We start from the raw sequence: 17,503 nt of genomic DNA, 5'->3' as shown, positions 1-17,503 counted from the left end.
GCTGGAGCCCCTGCTTAAAATCCTTCTGAAGGCCCTGGGTAGACTAATAACAATCTACAGGCCATTGCTTGAAGGACATTCTTCTGCATAAACAAATTTCTCTTTTTTCCTTTCGTAGGCAATTATTTTACGAGTTGATTATTTCGTTTTATTTTTAATATTCTTTGTACATATAGATTTGTTTTAACTATGTAGGTTTCAAAGTCGAATGTCAGAGGAAAAGCCGAGTGGCATTTATGCAGAATTATGCGTAAAAGAGTGAGTTATATTACAATGCATGGTGTTATTGCCTCTAAATACAACCTGAAATTTATGCATATTATTGCATCTCTTCTATGAAGCATGTGAATTTGACACTTTCCATATCGTTCTTAAGATAGGCTTGCACGGCTGCCAGCTATAAAAAAAAACTAACTTTTATGAGAGTGTATGTCATAATATAGTCGACCTAACAGTTTATATTGTATATTTTCTCATTATGCAGATTAATGAACTGGTTTGCTAAATTCAAGAAATGATCTCGGTGATCTCTTCCTTTCTTTCTCTTTTTTTTTTTTTTTTTTTTTTTTTTTTTTAAGCGAGGGAGAGAATATACACCTAAGCTGTATTAGTTTTCGTTTTGAAATTGTTTAATATATTTTGAACCCATGTTTCAATCTACTTTCAGCAAATGTCTACCAATAATGTCTTTTCGACTGTACTGTCCGAGGATACTTACTCTTCTTGTTGAAGACAGGACTTCTATAGACATGGCTTAATCTTGTAGACGGATATTTGACAAAAGCGTATCATTGCAAAGTTTAGGAGGGGGACGGGGGTCATATATTTCTCTGCGAGTCCAGATCGTACGTTTCTGGCCAATATTTTCACAGTTTACACGGGAGGTCTTTCTGACTAGTTATTGAGGTGGAGCCCCTTCCTCAGGAGCTCCTAATGAAATCGCTTATCATTTTATGTTAATTTTTTTTTCTTTTGGCCAAAATATTTGAAATCTGTTTTTTTTTTTCAATGAATAAAGTTATTTTTATAGATTGAAACACTTGAACGTCAGCTAGAGCAAAGACACGAAATGTGTAAAAATGCAACTGAGTCAAGTGTCAAGTTGGAGAAAGCGCTGAAAATCGCAAATGAAAAAATCACTGACTTAAACATGGTAATTTTGAACAGCGATCAGAGATTGACCGCTAAGCAAGAAGCTGAAATTCAACTCAGAGAGGAGCTTGACATCTTGAGGAAAACCCTTATTGAGCAAGGAAAGGTTCAACAAGAACTAAATGACCAGGTTGGATAACCTTGTTCCTTTTTTCGACATTAAACTGCCAAGGTCTAGTATAATTTTGGGAATGGTATTAAATGGGTGATCACCTTAAATAAAAATATGACAAGCACATTGTCCACACATGATGCTTGATTTTTATATTAGCTGGTACTTGATGATTCGTATGTTATGAATTAAAAATACTGAGTTAAAATTATCATTTTTGCTGTATACTAGGCTACATTTCCCAGTGAAAAACCCAAATGTCTTAAAAATGCCAGTTTTCAAACAGGCTTCATAATACGAGTTTTGAAAATCATTTTCTGCTGAAATATGAGCCACGCATAGAATTTGGTATACGTAGCGGCAAGGTCTGAAATCGAACCCTAGTACGTTAGGCCCCTTCCCCTATTTCATAAGTATAGATATGTTGGACCTCTTTTGACTCGTGGTGGCTGGGATCTTATAAAGTTGGGTTTGAAATGACTGACTGTCATAAACCAAAGAACAATAAGAAAAAACTCAAATATTGTGTTTCTTTTCTGCTATAGTTGGTATTTAAAGGATTTGAAACTCAGCTATAATAGCAATATAGGTGTCCTAAAGCAAAGCACTTGCTATAAAAAAAGATTGATAATTTTTTCATTTCCACTGCAGTTTGTATCGATTAATTCTTTGGTCTTTGTAATTTTTAGTCGGTATAATATAAGAGTCTGGGGCGCAAATCCTCAGCTTAGCCATGTCGACTCTTTTTCAACAAGTGGTCGTTCAAGGACCAATGAGAGAAAAGTAATAAAACAAGCATCTTAAACAAAAAGATGCTAAACGCGTTTTTCACGCTAAGTGTTTTTCACTAAAACGCTCATTTAAGGTATAATAAATAAATATAGAACAATTTTATATTCAACTGCCTTACACGGTCATGCCGATCAGCAGCGGTTCTGTCATAAAAAAGCACTAAACATATAAACTATATGAGAATCACAGCCATAGCCATCGTTTTACAAAATTATACATTGATTTGAAATATCACTGATTCAAACTAAACAATCAATCAGAGTCAAACGAACAAAAAGAAAAAGAGTCAAACGAACAAAAAGAATAAACGAACAAAAAGAGTCAAACGAACAAAAAGAACAAAAAGAATCTGAAAAAAGAATAATGAACTAAAAGGTTCTTGAACCTAAGAGTTTTGAAACTACTGGTTACAAATATTGGGCCACAATTTTGATATGAGCGTATAGAAACAAAGCAAATTTTTTAGCCTAATAATATTTCAGCCTAGATATTTTCCAAGTGGCGTTATAGAAAAGCTTTTAATCCGTAAAGCTTTTGAGTTATTTGTAACAAGTTACAATTTGTGTATCTTAAAACAAAATGCATTATGCAGCCTATATATTTAAAAAATGGACTACTATTAATGACCTTATTTAAAGGGTCAAGAAGCAGCTAATTACAATTACGAAAGGGAAATCTTTATTCGAGGATGTCTATAGAAATTAAAGTATGTAGCTCTCGTGTCGAATATGTTGTGATACATATTGTACATATACATGTTGTATTCAGGACGTACCTGTGCATTTGCTGCTTCGGTTAATCTTTATCATTTTCTGCTCTATTCACCATGCATATGGCAGTCAACCTGAGTGAATTTTCAAAATATATTCTTTATTCCAATCTTTCAATTTGGTATAGCCTTAAGACGAATAGCCTTTACCAAAATCTGTAGAAATGTCACCAAAGATATCTTTCTAAGCACTGATTTCCTTACCTTATCAACGTACTAAAAATTTTAGCTTTGCAGAAAACATCCAACCTTGCTGCTGCTACCATGACAGCCACTAATACTCCTTCCACACGACCACAACTGTACCTACCACTTCAACTTCCAAACATTCACAATTACTGCTAGCACGATTTATTTTAACTCTTTGATGACTAACCCTTAAATCGCTCCCTTTCTATGGTGCCGCAGCCACTGCTTGCACGACTGCCTGCTTTTTATAACTAGTCCCTTCATACAATCCATATATGGACTGCTGTCATTAAAAAAAAAATGAACGGAAGTTTGATTAAAAACAGTTTTTCAACAAAATGTGAAGAACGATGTTGCAAATAAACCGTAAAAAGAATGAAAATAGAATATGAGTGAATAAATGAAACGCAAAACGAGCAGAATTGACACCAAACGATGGGTTCAAACGAATAGATATACCACTAACAAGTGTAGTATTACCGCTCGACGCCAACCTGCATAAACACTGGTCTTATTTTTGCTTTACTGAATAGCAGATACACGTTGAACACTATTCTTCTTTTCACTATTACTTGTAAGAATGGTAGGACAGCGCTTGAAATTCCAAGAAAAATTTGTTTTCAAGTGGCAGTCAATTTAGTTTTCGCAAATCAAAAAGCTATACTAATATTTAAAACACATGCCGTGTTGTAAATGCTCTCATTTGAATTTAGGATTAATAGTCGAATGTAATCCTCTTTTTTAAATCCAATCCCCCATGAATCCTTCAAATCTCCTTACAGACTGTAGTATCATTCATGCTTATTAATATAGCCACAAATGCATACAGGAGGGCAAGATTTGTCAAGAGGACATCCAGCTGAAAAATATATAATATATTTGAAAAAACATATAGCTGATTTTTTGCTTGACTCCACCCCTCCCTTCCATCCCCAGGAAATATCCTGGGGATATATGCTCCATCACTTCAAAACCGCCATTGTTTATAGAATAAATAAATAGAAACATTTAAAGATCCAAATAAGGACCATTTTCCCATGGACCACGAAGATACCTCCATCTAGTGTTAAAAGTCACTTGACTAAGCCTGAACTGGGACATAGCCAATGGTTCCTCCAAATCCTTATCTGCACCTCCGCCCCTTGGAGGCTGGCCTTTTAGAAAAAAATGTAGGTATGTTTCACGCTATTTGAACCAAAATACCACAAGGAGTTTAAATAGTATAATTGGAGAAACAAAGCTGATCAGAGGCCCTGCTGGCCCTTCCACCGCAAGTTTTTTTGCACAATATAGGTATGTTGCCCCTTGTTGGAATCTTTTTAATCTTCATTAAAAAGATTCCAACAAAAAAGAAAAAAAGAAAAAGATTCTTTCTTGAAAACCAAAGTAGAACCCCCATATGACAACTTTTTAGTAGAGTTATGTATTTTGCTACTGGTTTAAATTAGCATGGTACGTGAATTTCAATTAGTACAATTGGATGTAAAAATTGGACCTGTGGTCCCTCCCCCATACGTTTTGTTCCTGTTTTTGCAGAGAGGTAAGTATATTGTACCATGTTTGAGGCAGAATGATAAAATACTCCTGTGGCCCCTTTGACATCCCCAAGCCTGGAAAGCTTCTACTGTTATGTATTGTTTCAGCCGGAATCCTGTTAGGATTTTCAGTTTACATGATTTGGGAATTTGATTCTCCAATCAAGACCCCTTACAGTGTTGCTCCGGTTCTTCCATCACCAAATTCCTAACACAAAATTTGGCGTGTCTCACCTCGTTCGACCTGGAATCATCCAATGCTTTTTCAGCTGAACAATTAGCGATAAAAGTAAGGCATTGACTTCTTCCACAACCCCTCTTCATATCCTACTCATTTGTATCCCCTCAATAATTGCTGAAATTTTCTCCCCTCCAAATTTTTGTTGAAAGGCAGGCATGTCGCACGTAGTTTGAAGCGAGATAAAGTAAGTATTTTAGATCTAAATTAGTCGATGTGTAAAGTGAGTACAAAGAGGCATATATTAGCTATAATTTTGTAATTTAGTTTGATTTTCTAAAATGCTAATGTAATAATATAAATTTGTAATTTTTAAGTTGGGACTATCCTAATTATAGTGCATTTTAATCTTGACGACGTGCTTAATTTAATTGGCTTTGTTTTAGAAAAGAGGTATTGTTTTTTGCTGCAATATTTTGGTGAATACGATTCCGCGTAAAAATCATCTATTGATGGTTTGTCCGTATAATGAATAATTTTTTTCTAGGCGCTTTATAATATTTGTTTTAGCCCGCAAGTGCCAAGTTTCGTGGAAAAACGGGGCTGTCCGCAAATTAGGAATGATAAGGCCAAACGCGATAATGATGGCCTTATGAGAAGTAACACTCCTTCTCTAATGAATGAAAATTATTTCATGTTTTGGAAACTTATGGTTACCTGTATCAAGTTTTAGTCATTTGTGAAATTGTTTTTCTATAATCTTACAAGTCAGGCTGTTTTTACGAGCTAAAAGTATCATTGATTTATCCCTGTAAATCCTTTGATTTATTTATCACTATCCCTTAAAAAAATCCTTGAATGTATCCCTAACAAGTCCTTGATTTTGATTGAAAGTTTAATATTTATCCTAAACTTTTTTTTAAGGTTTTCAAAATATAAAATTGTACTTTTATTGCTCTTATATTATCTTTATTGTAATTCTTACCTGTTTCTTATTCCTTTGTTGTTATTTTAGATAGAGTTCCTCCGTCAAATTAATGGTGATAGACCTGTGCCAGACGGAGCTGCCTCCAACTTTGGATCTGATAGGAGCGATAGTCCTCAGGTTCGTGCTGCCACAGCTGAACCACCACACCTTTTTCAAGAACTCAAAGATCTGGTAATTTATTTTTATTTTGTCATAGCAATTTTGCTCGATAGCTTCTCCCAAAATAAAGATTTACCCAAGTTGTAATTTGAAGTTCTTCCTTAAGCTGTAACCTATTGTAACACATTGGATTGATGCTCTGCTTGCCAATACGGAGCACCAGGGTTCGATCCCCGCTGCAGCAGGCGGGGCAACAGGCTTACTATTCGTTCCTGTAAAAACACCCAGCATCTGAAACATCGACTCGACGCCCTGTGTGCCAGTAATGGTTCAGGAGAATCTTTATCCTTTTATCCTTTATCCTTGAGCTGTTGGGGATTAATGTAAATACTATATTGATGTATCTCTTCTTATAGGTAATGGGGTTTGACTTCCTCCCTCAAAAAAAAAAACAAAAAAAATTTGTCAAAGATCTCTTCCCCTTTCCTTATGTAATTTGATAGATTCAACACTAACAGAGACGTTTTTTTTGTTTATCAGCCCATGTCTCTTTTATTTGAGAATTCTTCTATCCCCTCCCTATTCTGAAAAGGTTGCTTGTTAGAATAAGGCTCTAGCAAGGTGGTCAAATCGTGTTTTTCGAGTAATTAATTTTGGATCTAATTTAATCTTTCATAGTAATTTTGGTGATTCTGAGTTTGAATTATTATAGGAATTGTTTCTGCTGGTCTTAAGTTTAATATGGCTCTTTACTTTTCTTAAAAAACTTCTTTTTGGAAAGTTTTTTTCTTTATTGATTTCTGTTTGTTTTTGATTGCCAAAGTTTTGTTTTGTTAAATATGATGAACATTTCTCCAGTTTTTCATGACTGGCGTAAGATTAAAAGCATCCGATTCTAATTTAATAGTTCTAATTAGTGGCCTCTGGTTTTTATCAACACCCTCCTGAACACTCCCTAAAAGTTTCAATGAAATACCGTTGGCCGTTCCTGGGTTGTTTCAGATACGCCCTTCTGACAACCAAAATATGGATACTATCTTTTTATTGAATATTCTGACCCTTGGCCGCTCCTAAGACATTGCAGACATACCCATTTGATAGCCTAGATGTACTTAATGCTTTTTTATTTAGTTTAACATCCCCCTCAGTATTCTCTGAAAGTTCAACCACTGTACAGCATGTTCTGAAAGTTCAACCACTGTTCAGCATGTCCTGAAAGTTTCAACTTAATTCCCTAAGCATTCCTGAGATATTGCTAATATTCCCTTTTGGCAATCAGCATGCACAACGTATGTTTTGATTTCGTTCAGCATCCCCTTACGTTCGCAGAGAGTAGTCACAATTAAATATCAGCACCAGTTGTAAGCAATCAAGGTCGCAAGTTGTCGGAGTCGGAAGTAGTCACTGTCGCAATCAGTCGTTTTTGCAGTCGCAGTAGTAGTAAGAATTATCAAGTTAATACCCTTACCCGCTCCTAATATATTGCACATACGCCTTTTTGATAACTTCGATGCAAATAGTATCTTTTGATTCAGCTCAAAATACTGCTTCAACATTTCCCGAAATTTCATCTCAATACCCCTAGTCTTTTCGGATACACCCAGGATCAAACATTCCCCACTTTTCCAATGATAATTTATAATTCTTGCACCGGAATCTCTGGAGGCATGGTATTCTCGGAGGCATAGCTATTAGAAACTGTGGCTCTTTTGAATAAAATAGCTGTTTGAGATTCCTGTTAGAGTAAAGGGGACCATCTAAAAGGGCGAAAAGAGGGGGGCTGGTTGCCCTCCATTCCCTTTTCAACTTCCCTCTCAATATGATTTGAAATTTCAACTTAATACCCTTAGCCATTCCTCAGATATTGTTATCATACCCTTTTGACGGTCCCAATGCATATGGTGGGTTTTGACTTTGTTTTACATCTCCCTCAATATTTTCTTAAGGTTTTTCCTTGATATCGTTAGCCTTTTTGGAGAATCAGGATCAAAAATGCCCCCTTTTCTCAATAACCAACCTTATATATAAACAATGGGCAACATATATATTGATCAAATGTCTTAGTTGAGATTGCAGCTAAAAGGGCATGGGAGGGAGACAGGTTACCCTCAAATAATTCTTCAACATACCTTAAAGTTTAAACTGAAATTTCTCAGCCATTCTGAGATCTTGCAGATGCGCCTTTTTAAAAATCTGGATGTATATAGTAGGTTTAATTAAGCTTGGAGTGTTTGGTTTAATCAAGCATGCCCTTCCACATTCCCCAAAGTCTTGCCTTTTCGAATACTCTCAGAATAATAAATTCCCCCTCTACCTTACGGTAAATGCTGCAATTTTAAAAGGGTAAATCTTATAATTTGCAACCCTTGCCGTGGGGGCTTTGGGGGGCATTGTATCCCCTAAGGCTTAGTTACTAGTTCTTTTGTCTATTTTAAACAAAATCATTTTTCAAAATTTTGATCATCGTTGAGGGGAGAGGGTGTCTCAAATGGGCAGGGGGGGGGGTTGTAGCCCTTGAATCACTTTTCAACATGCCCCTCAACATACCTCGTCAGTTCAAACTTCAGCTGTTCCTTAGACGTTACTGATTCGCCCTTTTGACGACTAGCAACGAATCCCAAACGAAAATATTGGACATAAAAATGTGCGGTATGGTTTGAATATATGTGACAGGGATGATTTCATCGAGTTGTAAGTGAAATGTATGGTTAGAAGACAAGCAACAGTGAGAATCCCAACGAATCCCAAGATAAAATAAATCCTATAAAATGGATGATTCTTTGATGCATTAATAGGAATGAGGAATTGAACTCGCTCCAGAATTTCTTAGATTTTGCAAACAGAGATTAGAGAATCAAATATATACAAGCCACGCCATAATTCCTTAACTCAACGCTTAACTCACACGCTTTTAATTTAAAACAGGTCGTTAATGTCCCTACTACAAAAGGCAATACTACTCTTGATTTAATTTGCACTAATCTTTCGAAGTTTTACAAACCTGTCTCCACTCTGCCCCCTTTAGGGGGTAGTTACGACTTTAGCCTTTTCCTATCTCCGCTGGCTAAAGTTAAACAGTCGTTTTCTATAACTGAAACCGCTTATAGACCTCTCACTGACTCAGGACTTTTCAATTTTGGCTCCTGGATTACTACTGAAAATTGGTCCTCTGTGTATCACACAAATGACGTTGACTACATGGCTTTGTCCCTTCAAGATATATTGAAGAGTAATTATAAATTCCACTTCCCTGAGAAAAAATTTAAAACGTGTTCTACAGATAAGCCTTATGTTACTGAGTCTTTTAAAAAACTTATAAGAAAAGAATCAATTTTTTCAAAGCAGGTCGCATTACTGAGGCTATTAGTCTAAGGAAGTTCCTAAAGAAAAAATTAAGAAAAGCAGCTTCTAATTATTATAATAATAAATTCAAAGATCTAAATTCCAACAAGCACAAGCAATAATACAGAAATATTAAAGTAATATTTGGAAAAAGTCCTTCCAAAGTTCACTTTAATTTCACTGGATACATTAGTAAGACTGCCACCGGTCTGACCTTGTACATTGCTTATATCGGGCAAAGTCTCCCCCATTTCACTGGCTGAAGTCAAACTATTCCTCCCAATACTTCCTTCCCCTTTATCTCTCCCTCTGATGTTATAAATAAAATCCTAAAGCTTATAAAATCAAGTATTTGTCCCTTGGACATCCCAGTTGACTTAATTAAAGCCTTTTCGGACACAATTGCCGAGCCTTTATCAATTTTTTTCAACCATATGACAAAATTTGGTAAATTTCAATGTTACTGGAAACAAGATTTTATTACACCTGTCCCTAAAAAATGCGCCAGTCTGACTTTTGCCAACATTCGCCCCATTACGCTCACTTCTGTTTTTTCCAAACTTTATGAAGGCTTACTCTGTGACTGGCTTAAGGATAAAATTTGTCCGGGTATTGACACCCGGCAGTTTAGTAACTTTAAGAAAACTTCCACCACCCATTACCTTGTGCACTTAATGCACACCATCGTAAGTAACCTTGATAAACCAAATGTCTGGCTGAACCTTGTCTTAGTTGATTTCCAAAAAGCTTTTGACCTGGTTGACCACACAATCCTAATTCGTTCACTACTGGTTAACTTTAAACTTGATCCTCTGTTAGTAAATATTGTTATATCGTTTCTTTCAAATAGATCCTAAGTTGTTAAATACAAAAATATTTTCTCTAACCCACTCCCTATATATTGTGGAATTCTTCAAGGAACCTTATTGGAACCACTTTTATTTCTAGTCATGATTAATGATATTGGTAAGGACTTCCCCCATAGGTGGAAATACGTGGATTACTTGACGATCCTCGAAGTATGTCACAGGAATATTAAAAATGACCCCCTTGAAATTCTATCCCACATTTCGGATGAAGCTAAGAACCTAAATATGAAAGTAAATTCCACTAAATCAAATATAATTACGATAAATTTCTTGAAATCTATTCCCGCCTTCTTTGACCCTATCCCCCCAGATATTTCTGTGTCTTCCTTTAAATTACTTGGGGTTACATTTTCCTCTAATTTAAAGTGGGATATCCACGTGAAAGATATTGTCCGTAGAGCTAATGTATCCATGTCTCTCCTTAAGCTCTTGAATAAATTTAACTTCCCCCCATCCCATTCTTTAAGGATTTATACTTCCTTTGTCCGCCCGCATCTTGAATATGCTTGTCCAGTTTGGCATCATGGCATCTCCCGTGATGAATCAGATAAAATTGAATCTATTCAAAAAAGAGCCCTAAGAATAATTTTTAAAGAAACTTTGGTACCATATTCACTCCTTCTAAAAAAGGCCAAGCTGGAAACTCTTGAGCACAGGAGAGGAACGCTGTGCCTCCGTTTTGCAAAAAAATTCAATAATAAACCCTCGCACGGAAAACATTTTCCCCAAAAGACACTCCCCATTCAGACACCGCCTGCCACGTACAGTTTCTGAACCCGTCCCTTTTTTGTCCCCCATCCGTTGTTTAACCTCCAGATATGAAAAAAACTTTGTCCCCTTCATTACTGATAAAATAAACCCCTAGTTTTTTTTTTTTTTTTTTTTTTTTTTTTTTTGTTTTTTTTTTGTACTGGTGATACCCATGCTGGTGTCCGTTTGGCTCTTCCAATCCCTCCCCTTTTTATATACTCTCTTTTAAACCTTTTTAACACTATTTTTATCTCAATTTTTTTTGGTTTTGTTTTAATTTGTGGCTTTTTAACCTTATTACATTTTACAATTTTTATTATACTAATTAATTGCTTTTCCTTTATGATATTGTTGTTTTTGGCATTGTTTAGCCAGTTTTTTAGTTGTTGTGCTATTTATGTCTTTTTTTATTATATGACCCCGAAATGCGAATTCGGCCCTTCGGGGCTTGTGATAGCCATTTTCTGAAATAAATATCTTATCTTACTCAATTGAAAGTGCTTATTTGACACCTCGTGACTAAGACTAAAAAATTATGAATTTACTTGCTCCCTTTAAACGAGCAACAGTGTGTATGTGTATGTATATATGCATAATTTCTTTCTTGAAGACAATTTTGAATGAATACAAACAGCTAAAGCAAAAGGCGTAGCTAAAGCAAAGGCATGCCTCTCCAAAAACCAACAAACAAGTATGTGTCCAATAAGAGAGTCGTACTTACTCCGCCATTTACCCGTGCCGCAGCCATTTCAACATTTGCTTCTCAATTACTTGGACTATTTTGTCTTGGCTTTTTCCTTCTACAATTAGCCATGTCTTGATGCAATCTACTCCAAAATACTTGATAACTTCAATTCAAAATCAACGGACTAGGTGATTTTGAATTGAAGTTATCAAGTATTTTGGAGTAGGTTGCATCAAGACATGGCTAATTGTAGAAAGAGAAAAGCCAAGACAAAATAGTCCAAGTAATTGAAAGGCAAATGTTTAAATATGGCTGCGGCACGGGTAAATGGCGGGAGTAAGTGAGTGTTTGATGTAAAGATGCACGAATCGATGTGATCATCCCTGTTTTGATCATTGTTGTGCGGTTAGAAATGTTGTGATCATCCCTGTATTCTAACCGCAGATTTCTTTGTCAATTTTTGATTTGTGATTCGTTGTGATGCTTGTTGTCATATATCTTAGCCACAAATCTCGTTGCGTTCTATTATCTAAGACGTTTTTCCATGCCTTTAATTTATGTTTATATATAATCCTGTAACAACTAGGAATATTCCAATCTTTTAACAAAAATTTTCAATGTTCTAATAATGTTCTAAATTACGCAGTGGCAGGATCATGTTTTTTTCTTCTGTTTAGAGTCATAGTGAGACAAATCAGCAATTTCAGTTGCACTAAGAAATTATGACATAAATTCAATTCATCCTTCCTGTTTTCTTGTGTAATTTTACAAGTGTAATAGATACTAAATGTGAATTACTTTTTCCTGTTTTATGATTCTCAGACTCGCACATGCTAAACTAACAAGTACCTTCATTCCATGTAATTTTGCTTTGTCTTCTAACCTCAAATTCGTTGTTCAACATTTTGTTTGCAATTCAATATGATTTTTGCTGTTTCTTGTTCCGTGCCCTTTTCTTTAGCTTTTCAGTGTCATATGTTATCTTTTGTAATTTTGCATGCGTCATAGATACGGAACACGATACGACCATTCCTGGGAGGAAAATGACGTAATTTATGCTCCTGAAATGTGCTCATCAATATAATGTCTTTTATATGAATTTTTTTCAAAATTAAGGCTCTAAACGAATTTTTTCAAACTCGTGACCGATCTAAATTGTTTTTTTTTCAGGCCAGAAAATCCCAGGGTTCCAATATATATATATTAAAAAAAAAAAAAAAAAAAAAAAAAAAAAAAAAAAAAAAAGGAGTTGTTTCCAAGAAAAAAGAATTTATACATAAATGCGTTCACAGTTGCTCGTTTAATGCGTTCACAGTATCCCTATATATATTGTGGGTCATTCTTTGCTTCCCTCTGTTTGCTTTGTTCTTTACGTGTGCCACCTGTGGCCTTTTTGAACGAGTTTCCCTACTTCGCTTGGGCGGATTTCACCAAATGCATTTCTGTTAACAAAGTAAGATTTTTTGTTGTCGTTTAGGTTGAATTTGTTCATGTTGCTACATGTATTTTTCTTCTTTCTGTTAAAAATTTGAAAATTTTCATTTTATTAAAACCCTTTTTTTCTTTGAATGTTTCTTTTTTTCTTTGTTTTTATTGCGTTAATAGATAGTGGGCTAATCCAATTCTAAAGAGGTGTTCTTGTTAGTTTAATGAAAATGTTTTTTTTTTCTACCTTTGATTTAGGTTAAAGCTTTGATATACATCATATTAGCACTAAGTCCTTTCTTTCTTCATGAAAATTTCCTGGTTCTCACAATCCACTTTCTTTTAGATTCAAGTTTTGATGGAGCGAGTAGAGAGAAAAACGCGAGAGCTAGAGGCTCTACAGCTTTCAAATGATTCCGATACAAGTCGGGCTGTTTCGCCCATTACCGAAGACATATCTGTGAAAGACCGTATTGATCATCGGTTCATACCTTCAACAGAAGAATTGAGAGGTCTTTCTCAATATGAGGCTTTACAATTGCAACCATTTGAAGATTTGAATAAGCTTAATGGAAAGCTAGAACAACTGTCTAAGATCGAAGAAATGGCAGTGAAGAGAGTGAAAGATATGGAGATGCAGTTGAGAAGTGCTAAAGATACAGAGAGAAATTTACAAGAAGAATTGAATTCTGTAAAGGAGCAACTAAGAAAAAAGAGTTACGAATTGAAGGAACTGGAAGCAAATGTGGCTAATCTGACTAGCTATAATTTGGTACGTCAAGTTTACTAGCTTATACAGAATGTCTTAATTTATCTTTTATATGGGGAGGAGGGTAGTGGGAACATCATCCTTCTTTTAGTGACACTGAAAGTGGTAGCCACGAATAAGGGCCTGCTTCTACTAATATTAGTCACGGTCTAGCCACTGGCTGTTTTGTCTGTTGTCTACCTATGAGACAGTGTTTTTTTTAATACACTGCCAAGATTGATAGAATGAAGGCAGTAATCGAAGCCAAAACAATGCCTGTCGTGGTGGAAGAAAAGATTTCTTAAGGGACAATCTGAAGTGGGAGAAAAATGTTCTTGCTAGTACTGGGTCAAAGGTTCAAACTCTTAGGGTCAAAGGCCTCTGGCAGCTGATGGTTGACAATTGGTTGGTAACTTTAACCCTCCCTCTCTTTAATGGGACGAATGCTGCCTGCCCAAGCTGGTCTGAAGCTGGGGGTGGAGTTGTCAGGATGGGGGAAAACATTATTGTACGGCTTGACGCAACCCAGGAAGGTTCTTTTACAAAGGAAAAAAGGATAGGAAAACTTTAAAAATACCATTATCAAGGGGGCATCGACAGCCCAGTGGCATTTGCCACTTGGTACGAGAACAGTGGACCTTTTTGAACTGAATCTTTTCCTCAGCTTTTTGAGTCCACCCACAATGGACCCGGGAGTCTCGCCGTCAAAACTAATCTATAAGAGACGAATTTAGTGTTTCACGAAAAGTTAGTATGCCGCAAAGAACAATTTCTTTCCTCTTTTTTGTAATTACTGGAGATGACGAAAGCATGGGGGTGGGGTATTTTGGGAGTCTTTTTGAGCTGAATCATGACTCCGATGATAACGAATCATTTTTCAATAGACTGTAACGGACTAATGAAAGGGGTCGTTTTTCAGGAGCCTAAAGTATGAAATTCTGCTAATCTGTCATAAATGCAACATGACAACAAATCTTGTTTTTGAACATATTTAAGTAACTGGTAATTTAAATTATTTATTCAAACTATTTAAACTTACTACTACTACTACTACTACTACTAAAAACTCATCGCAGCACCAAGCCGCCTGAGGCCAACACAGCCACGCACGCTCCTCCTCCACCCCAATCGATCCATAGCCTCTCTTTTTACACCCGCCCACGAAGTTCCCATTTCCTTTAAATCTTTCTTTATGACGTCCTCCCACCCCAGACGGGGACGACCTGCCTTCCGTTTAGCCCTAGATGGTTGGCCGAAAAGAAGAATCTTCGGCAATCTGTCATCCTTCATCCGCACAACGTGCCCTAACCACCTCAACCTTTCTTTCATTATAGACCTAGAAAGCGGTATTGAACCACATTTTTCGTATAGCCTATTGTTTGAAATACGGTCAGTCAGCCGGGTACCCAGAACAATCCTTAAGCAATTTCTCTGGAAAACATCTAGCAAAGCTTCATCCGCTTTTCGGAGCGTCCATGCTTCAGAGTCATATTTGACCACTGTCATCACTGTAGCTTCTAAGATTCTAATCTTGGTTTGCAGACTTATCTTCCTATTCTTCCAGACTTACTCAATCATAAATACCTAAAAAAAAGTGAGTCAATTTTCAAAGGATCTCCATGTGCGCTATGTGTGTTATACCTTTTTTTATGTAGCGGTTACCAGATTAAAAAAAAAATATGGGTGAAAAATCGGTAAAAAAAAATTTGCTGAAAGCAAATGGCACCAAACAGATTCAGGAGGTGTAGCTTTCCCTTTTAAGTTATAATAGTCTTTGGGAATCAGCAGATTTTCAATACAATATTTAACTACTCACGAATAAAAAGTGTTTTGAAATTTAAATAATGAAATTCAAATTGTTTAGCCTAATTCAAACTATTCAAATTAGTTCGTTTTGTTCAACTGTTTTTTAGCTAATTCAAATTATTTCACAGGAGCTGAAAAGTGAAAGGGACGAGCTCCAAGGTGAATTTTCGTTGAAAGAAAAGGTCATTGCCGGACTAGAAATGCGAATTGCCAGCATGGAACCTGCTGTAAACTCCTTAGGAAGTTTTGAAGAGCTGAAAATGAAGTTGAAAGACACTCACGATAAACAGGAACAGCTCGAATATCTACTTGAAAAAAAAGAAAGTCAGGTAAAAATATTTGCAGTTGCTGCATTCAAATAATTGCCTTAAAATAATATTTGAAGGAAAAGGCGAGGATTAATCACTATCGAAAAATGAATGGAATCCATTCATCTGAACCTGTTTTCAGGATATTTTGTTAAACTTTTAAAAAGATCTGGATCTGGACCTGTTGTCAAGATGTTTTATAAAACTTAAAAAGAAAACTAAGAGCTGCATGAATCAAAATACAAGCAGAAATGAAGTAAAATAATATTTGAAGGATAAGGCGAGGATTAATCACTATCGAAAAATGAATGGAATCCATTCATCTGAACCTGTTTTCAAGATATTTTGTTAAACTTTTAAAAAGATCTGGATCTGGACCTGTTGTCAAGATGTTTTATAAAACTTTTAAAAAGAAAACTAAGAGCTGCATGAAGCAAAATACAAGCAGAAATGAAGTAAAATAATATTTGAAGGATAAGGCGAGGATTATCACTATCGAAAAATGAATGAAATCCAAAACGAATAGAAATTACAATAAAGAATCTTATCAAACTTAAAACCAACAGAAATCACCAAAAACAAGAGTAAGACCAACGGCTAAGACCGTAGCCAGGATTTTTTTTTTTTTGGGGGGGGGGAAATAAAAACCATGAGCCTACATGATAGTATATTATATTAGCATACGTTCGTCACCTTGGACGAGCTCCAAGGTGAATGTTCGTTGAAAGAAAAGGTTATTGCCGGACTAGAAATGCGAATTGCCAGCATGGAACCTGCTGCAAACTCCTTAGGAAGCTTTGAAGAGCTGAAAATGAAGTTGAAAGACACTGACTCACCATAAACAGGAGCAGCTCCAATATCTACTTGATAAAAAGAAAGTCAGGTAAAAATATTTTACAGTTATATTATGTTTTTTGGCTATTCATTTCAAGCCAAACGGTAATTAGGTCGTTTCCGAATTGATTGGTAACGGTTCATAGGCATTTTCGTATTCGTTTAATCAAATAGCTTTCGTAGCAAACAATACTGAACGCTAAGTTATGCTATTTTTACAGTCATTTAAGAAAAAAAAATATCACTTAATACACTAACAAAATATGGTACGAAGGAATTTGCAAATCTGTTCGTTTGGCATTTGTAGTCTGTTCTGATGCCTGGTGAGTTTGGGGGTCGGTGCGGTTGGAGGAAGAATTGAGCGATGTTTCTCGTTTGACATGAGTGATTTCCCGAATATCATTATCAAATCGGGTCTTCGGGCGAACAAAGTGGGCAAGCTCATAACCGCAAGAATGGTTATAAGAAAGGCATGGATCATAAGAAAGTTGGAACTTCATTGCAGGCGGCAAAGAGTGATGCTTTAGGTAGATTGAGGTAAAGAGTAACTGTGTGGTGCTGTTTTAGCTCTAGGTGGTTTAGTGCTCTAGGGATTTATTATAATTATCATTGTTCGTAGTTGTAGTATTATCGAATATTTCATAAATGTAAATAAAAGCTATATGAAAACAAACCCCCTCCTTTTCCCCAATACAATTGTGGGCTTTAGCTTAAACTCCGACAATCAAACAGTTCGTTACCATCAAAAGAATCAGATTTTAATGCTGATTTCAAATATATAAGTTTCATCAAGTTTAGTCCTACCCATCAAAAGTTACGTGCCTGAGATAATTTGGCTGATTTTCGAAAAAAAGGGAAAGACCCCCTAAAAGTTATAGAACCTTAATGAAAATCACACCATCAGATTCAGCGTATCAGAAAA

General features: G+C 35.8%; 1 protein-coding gene across 5 annotated transcripts in view; it reads left to right on the top strand.

Annotated features, from left to right (window-relative positions):
- The window catches only part of LOC148956003 (uncharacterized), a 166,747-nt gene that overhangs the window by 82,226 nt on the left and 67,018 nt on the right, over positions 1–17,503 (top strand). For 2 of the 5 annotated variants that reach the window (XM_089088678.1, XM_089088755.1), the window contains exons 8-12: positions 196–258; positions 1,031–1,282; positions 5,743–5,886; positions 13,232–13,657; positions 15,568–15,768. In XM_089088678.1, the coding sequence (XP_088944804.1) occupies positions 196–258; positions 1,031–1,282; positions 5,743–5,886; positions 13,232–13,657; positions 15,568–15,768 (1,086 nt within the window). The remainder of the gene's footprint in view (positions 1–195; positions 259–1,030; positions 1,283–5,742; positions 5,887–13,231; positions 13,658–15,567; positions 15,769–17,503) is intronic. The other 3 variants (XM_089088828.1, XM_089088975.1, XM_089088900.1) reach the window with 3 other exon arrangements.

This window comes from Artemia sp. Qi Xiang Cuo, chromosome 1 (assembly GCF_049724085.1).
Source record: "Artemia sp. Qi Xiang Cuo chromosome 1, ASM4972408v1, whole genome shotgun sequence".
Classification (NCBI taxonomy): Eukaryota; Metazoa; Arthropoda; class Branchiopoda; order Anostraca; family Artemiidae; genus Artemia; species Artemia sp. Qi Xiang Cuo.
This window is presented reverse-complemented; position numbering and strand designations above follow the sequence as displayed.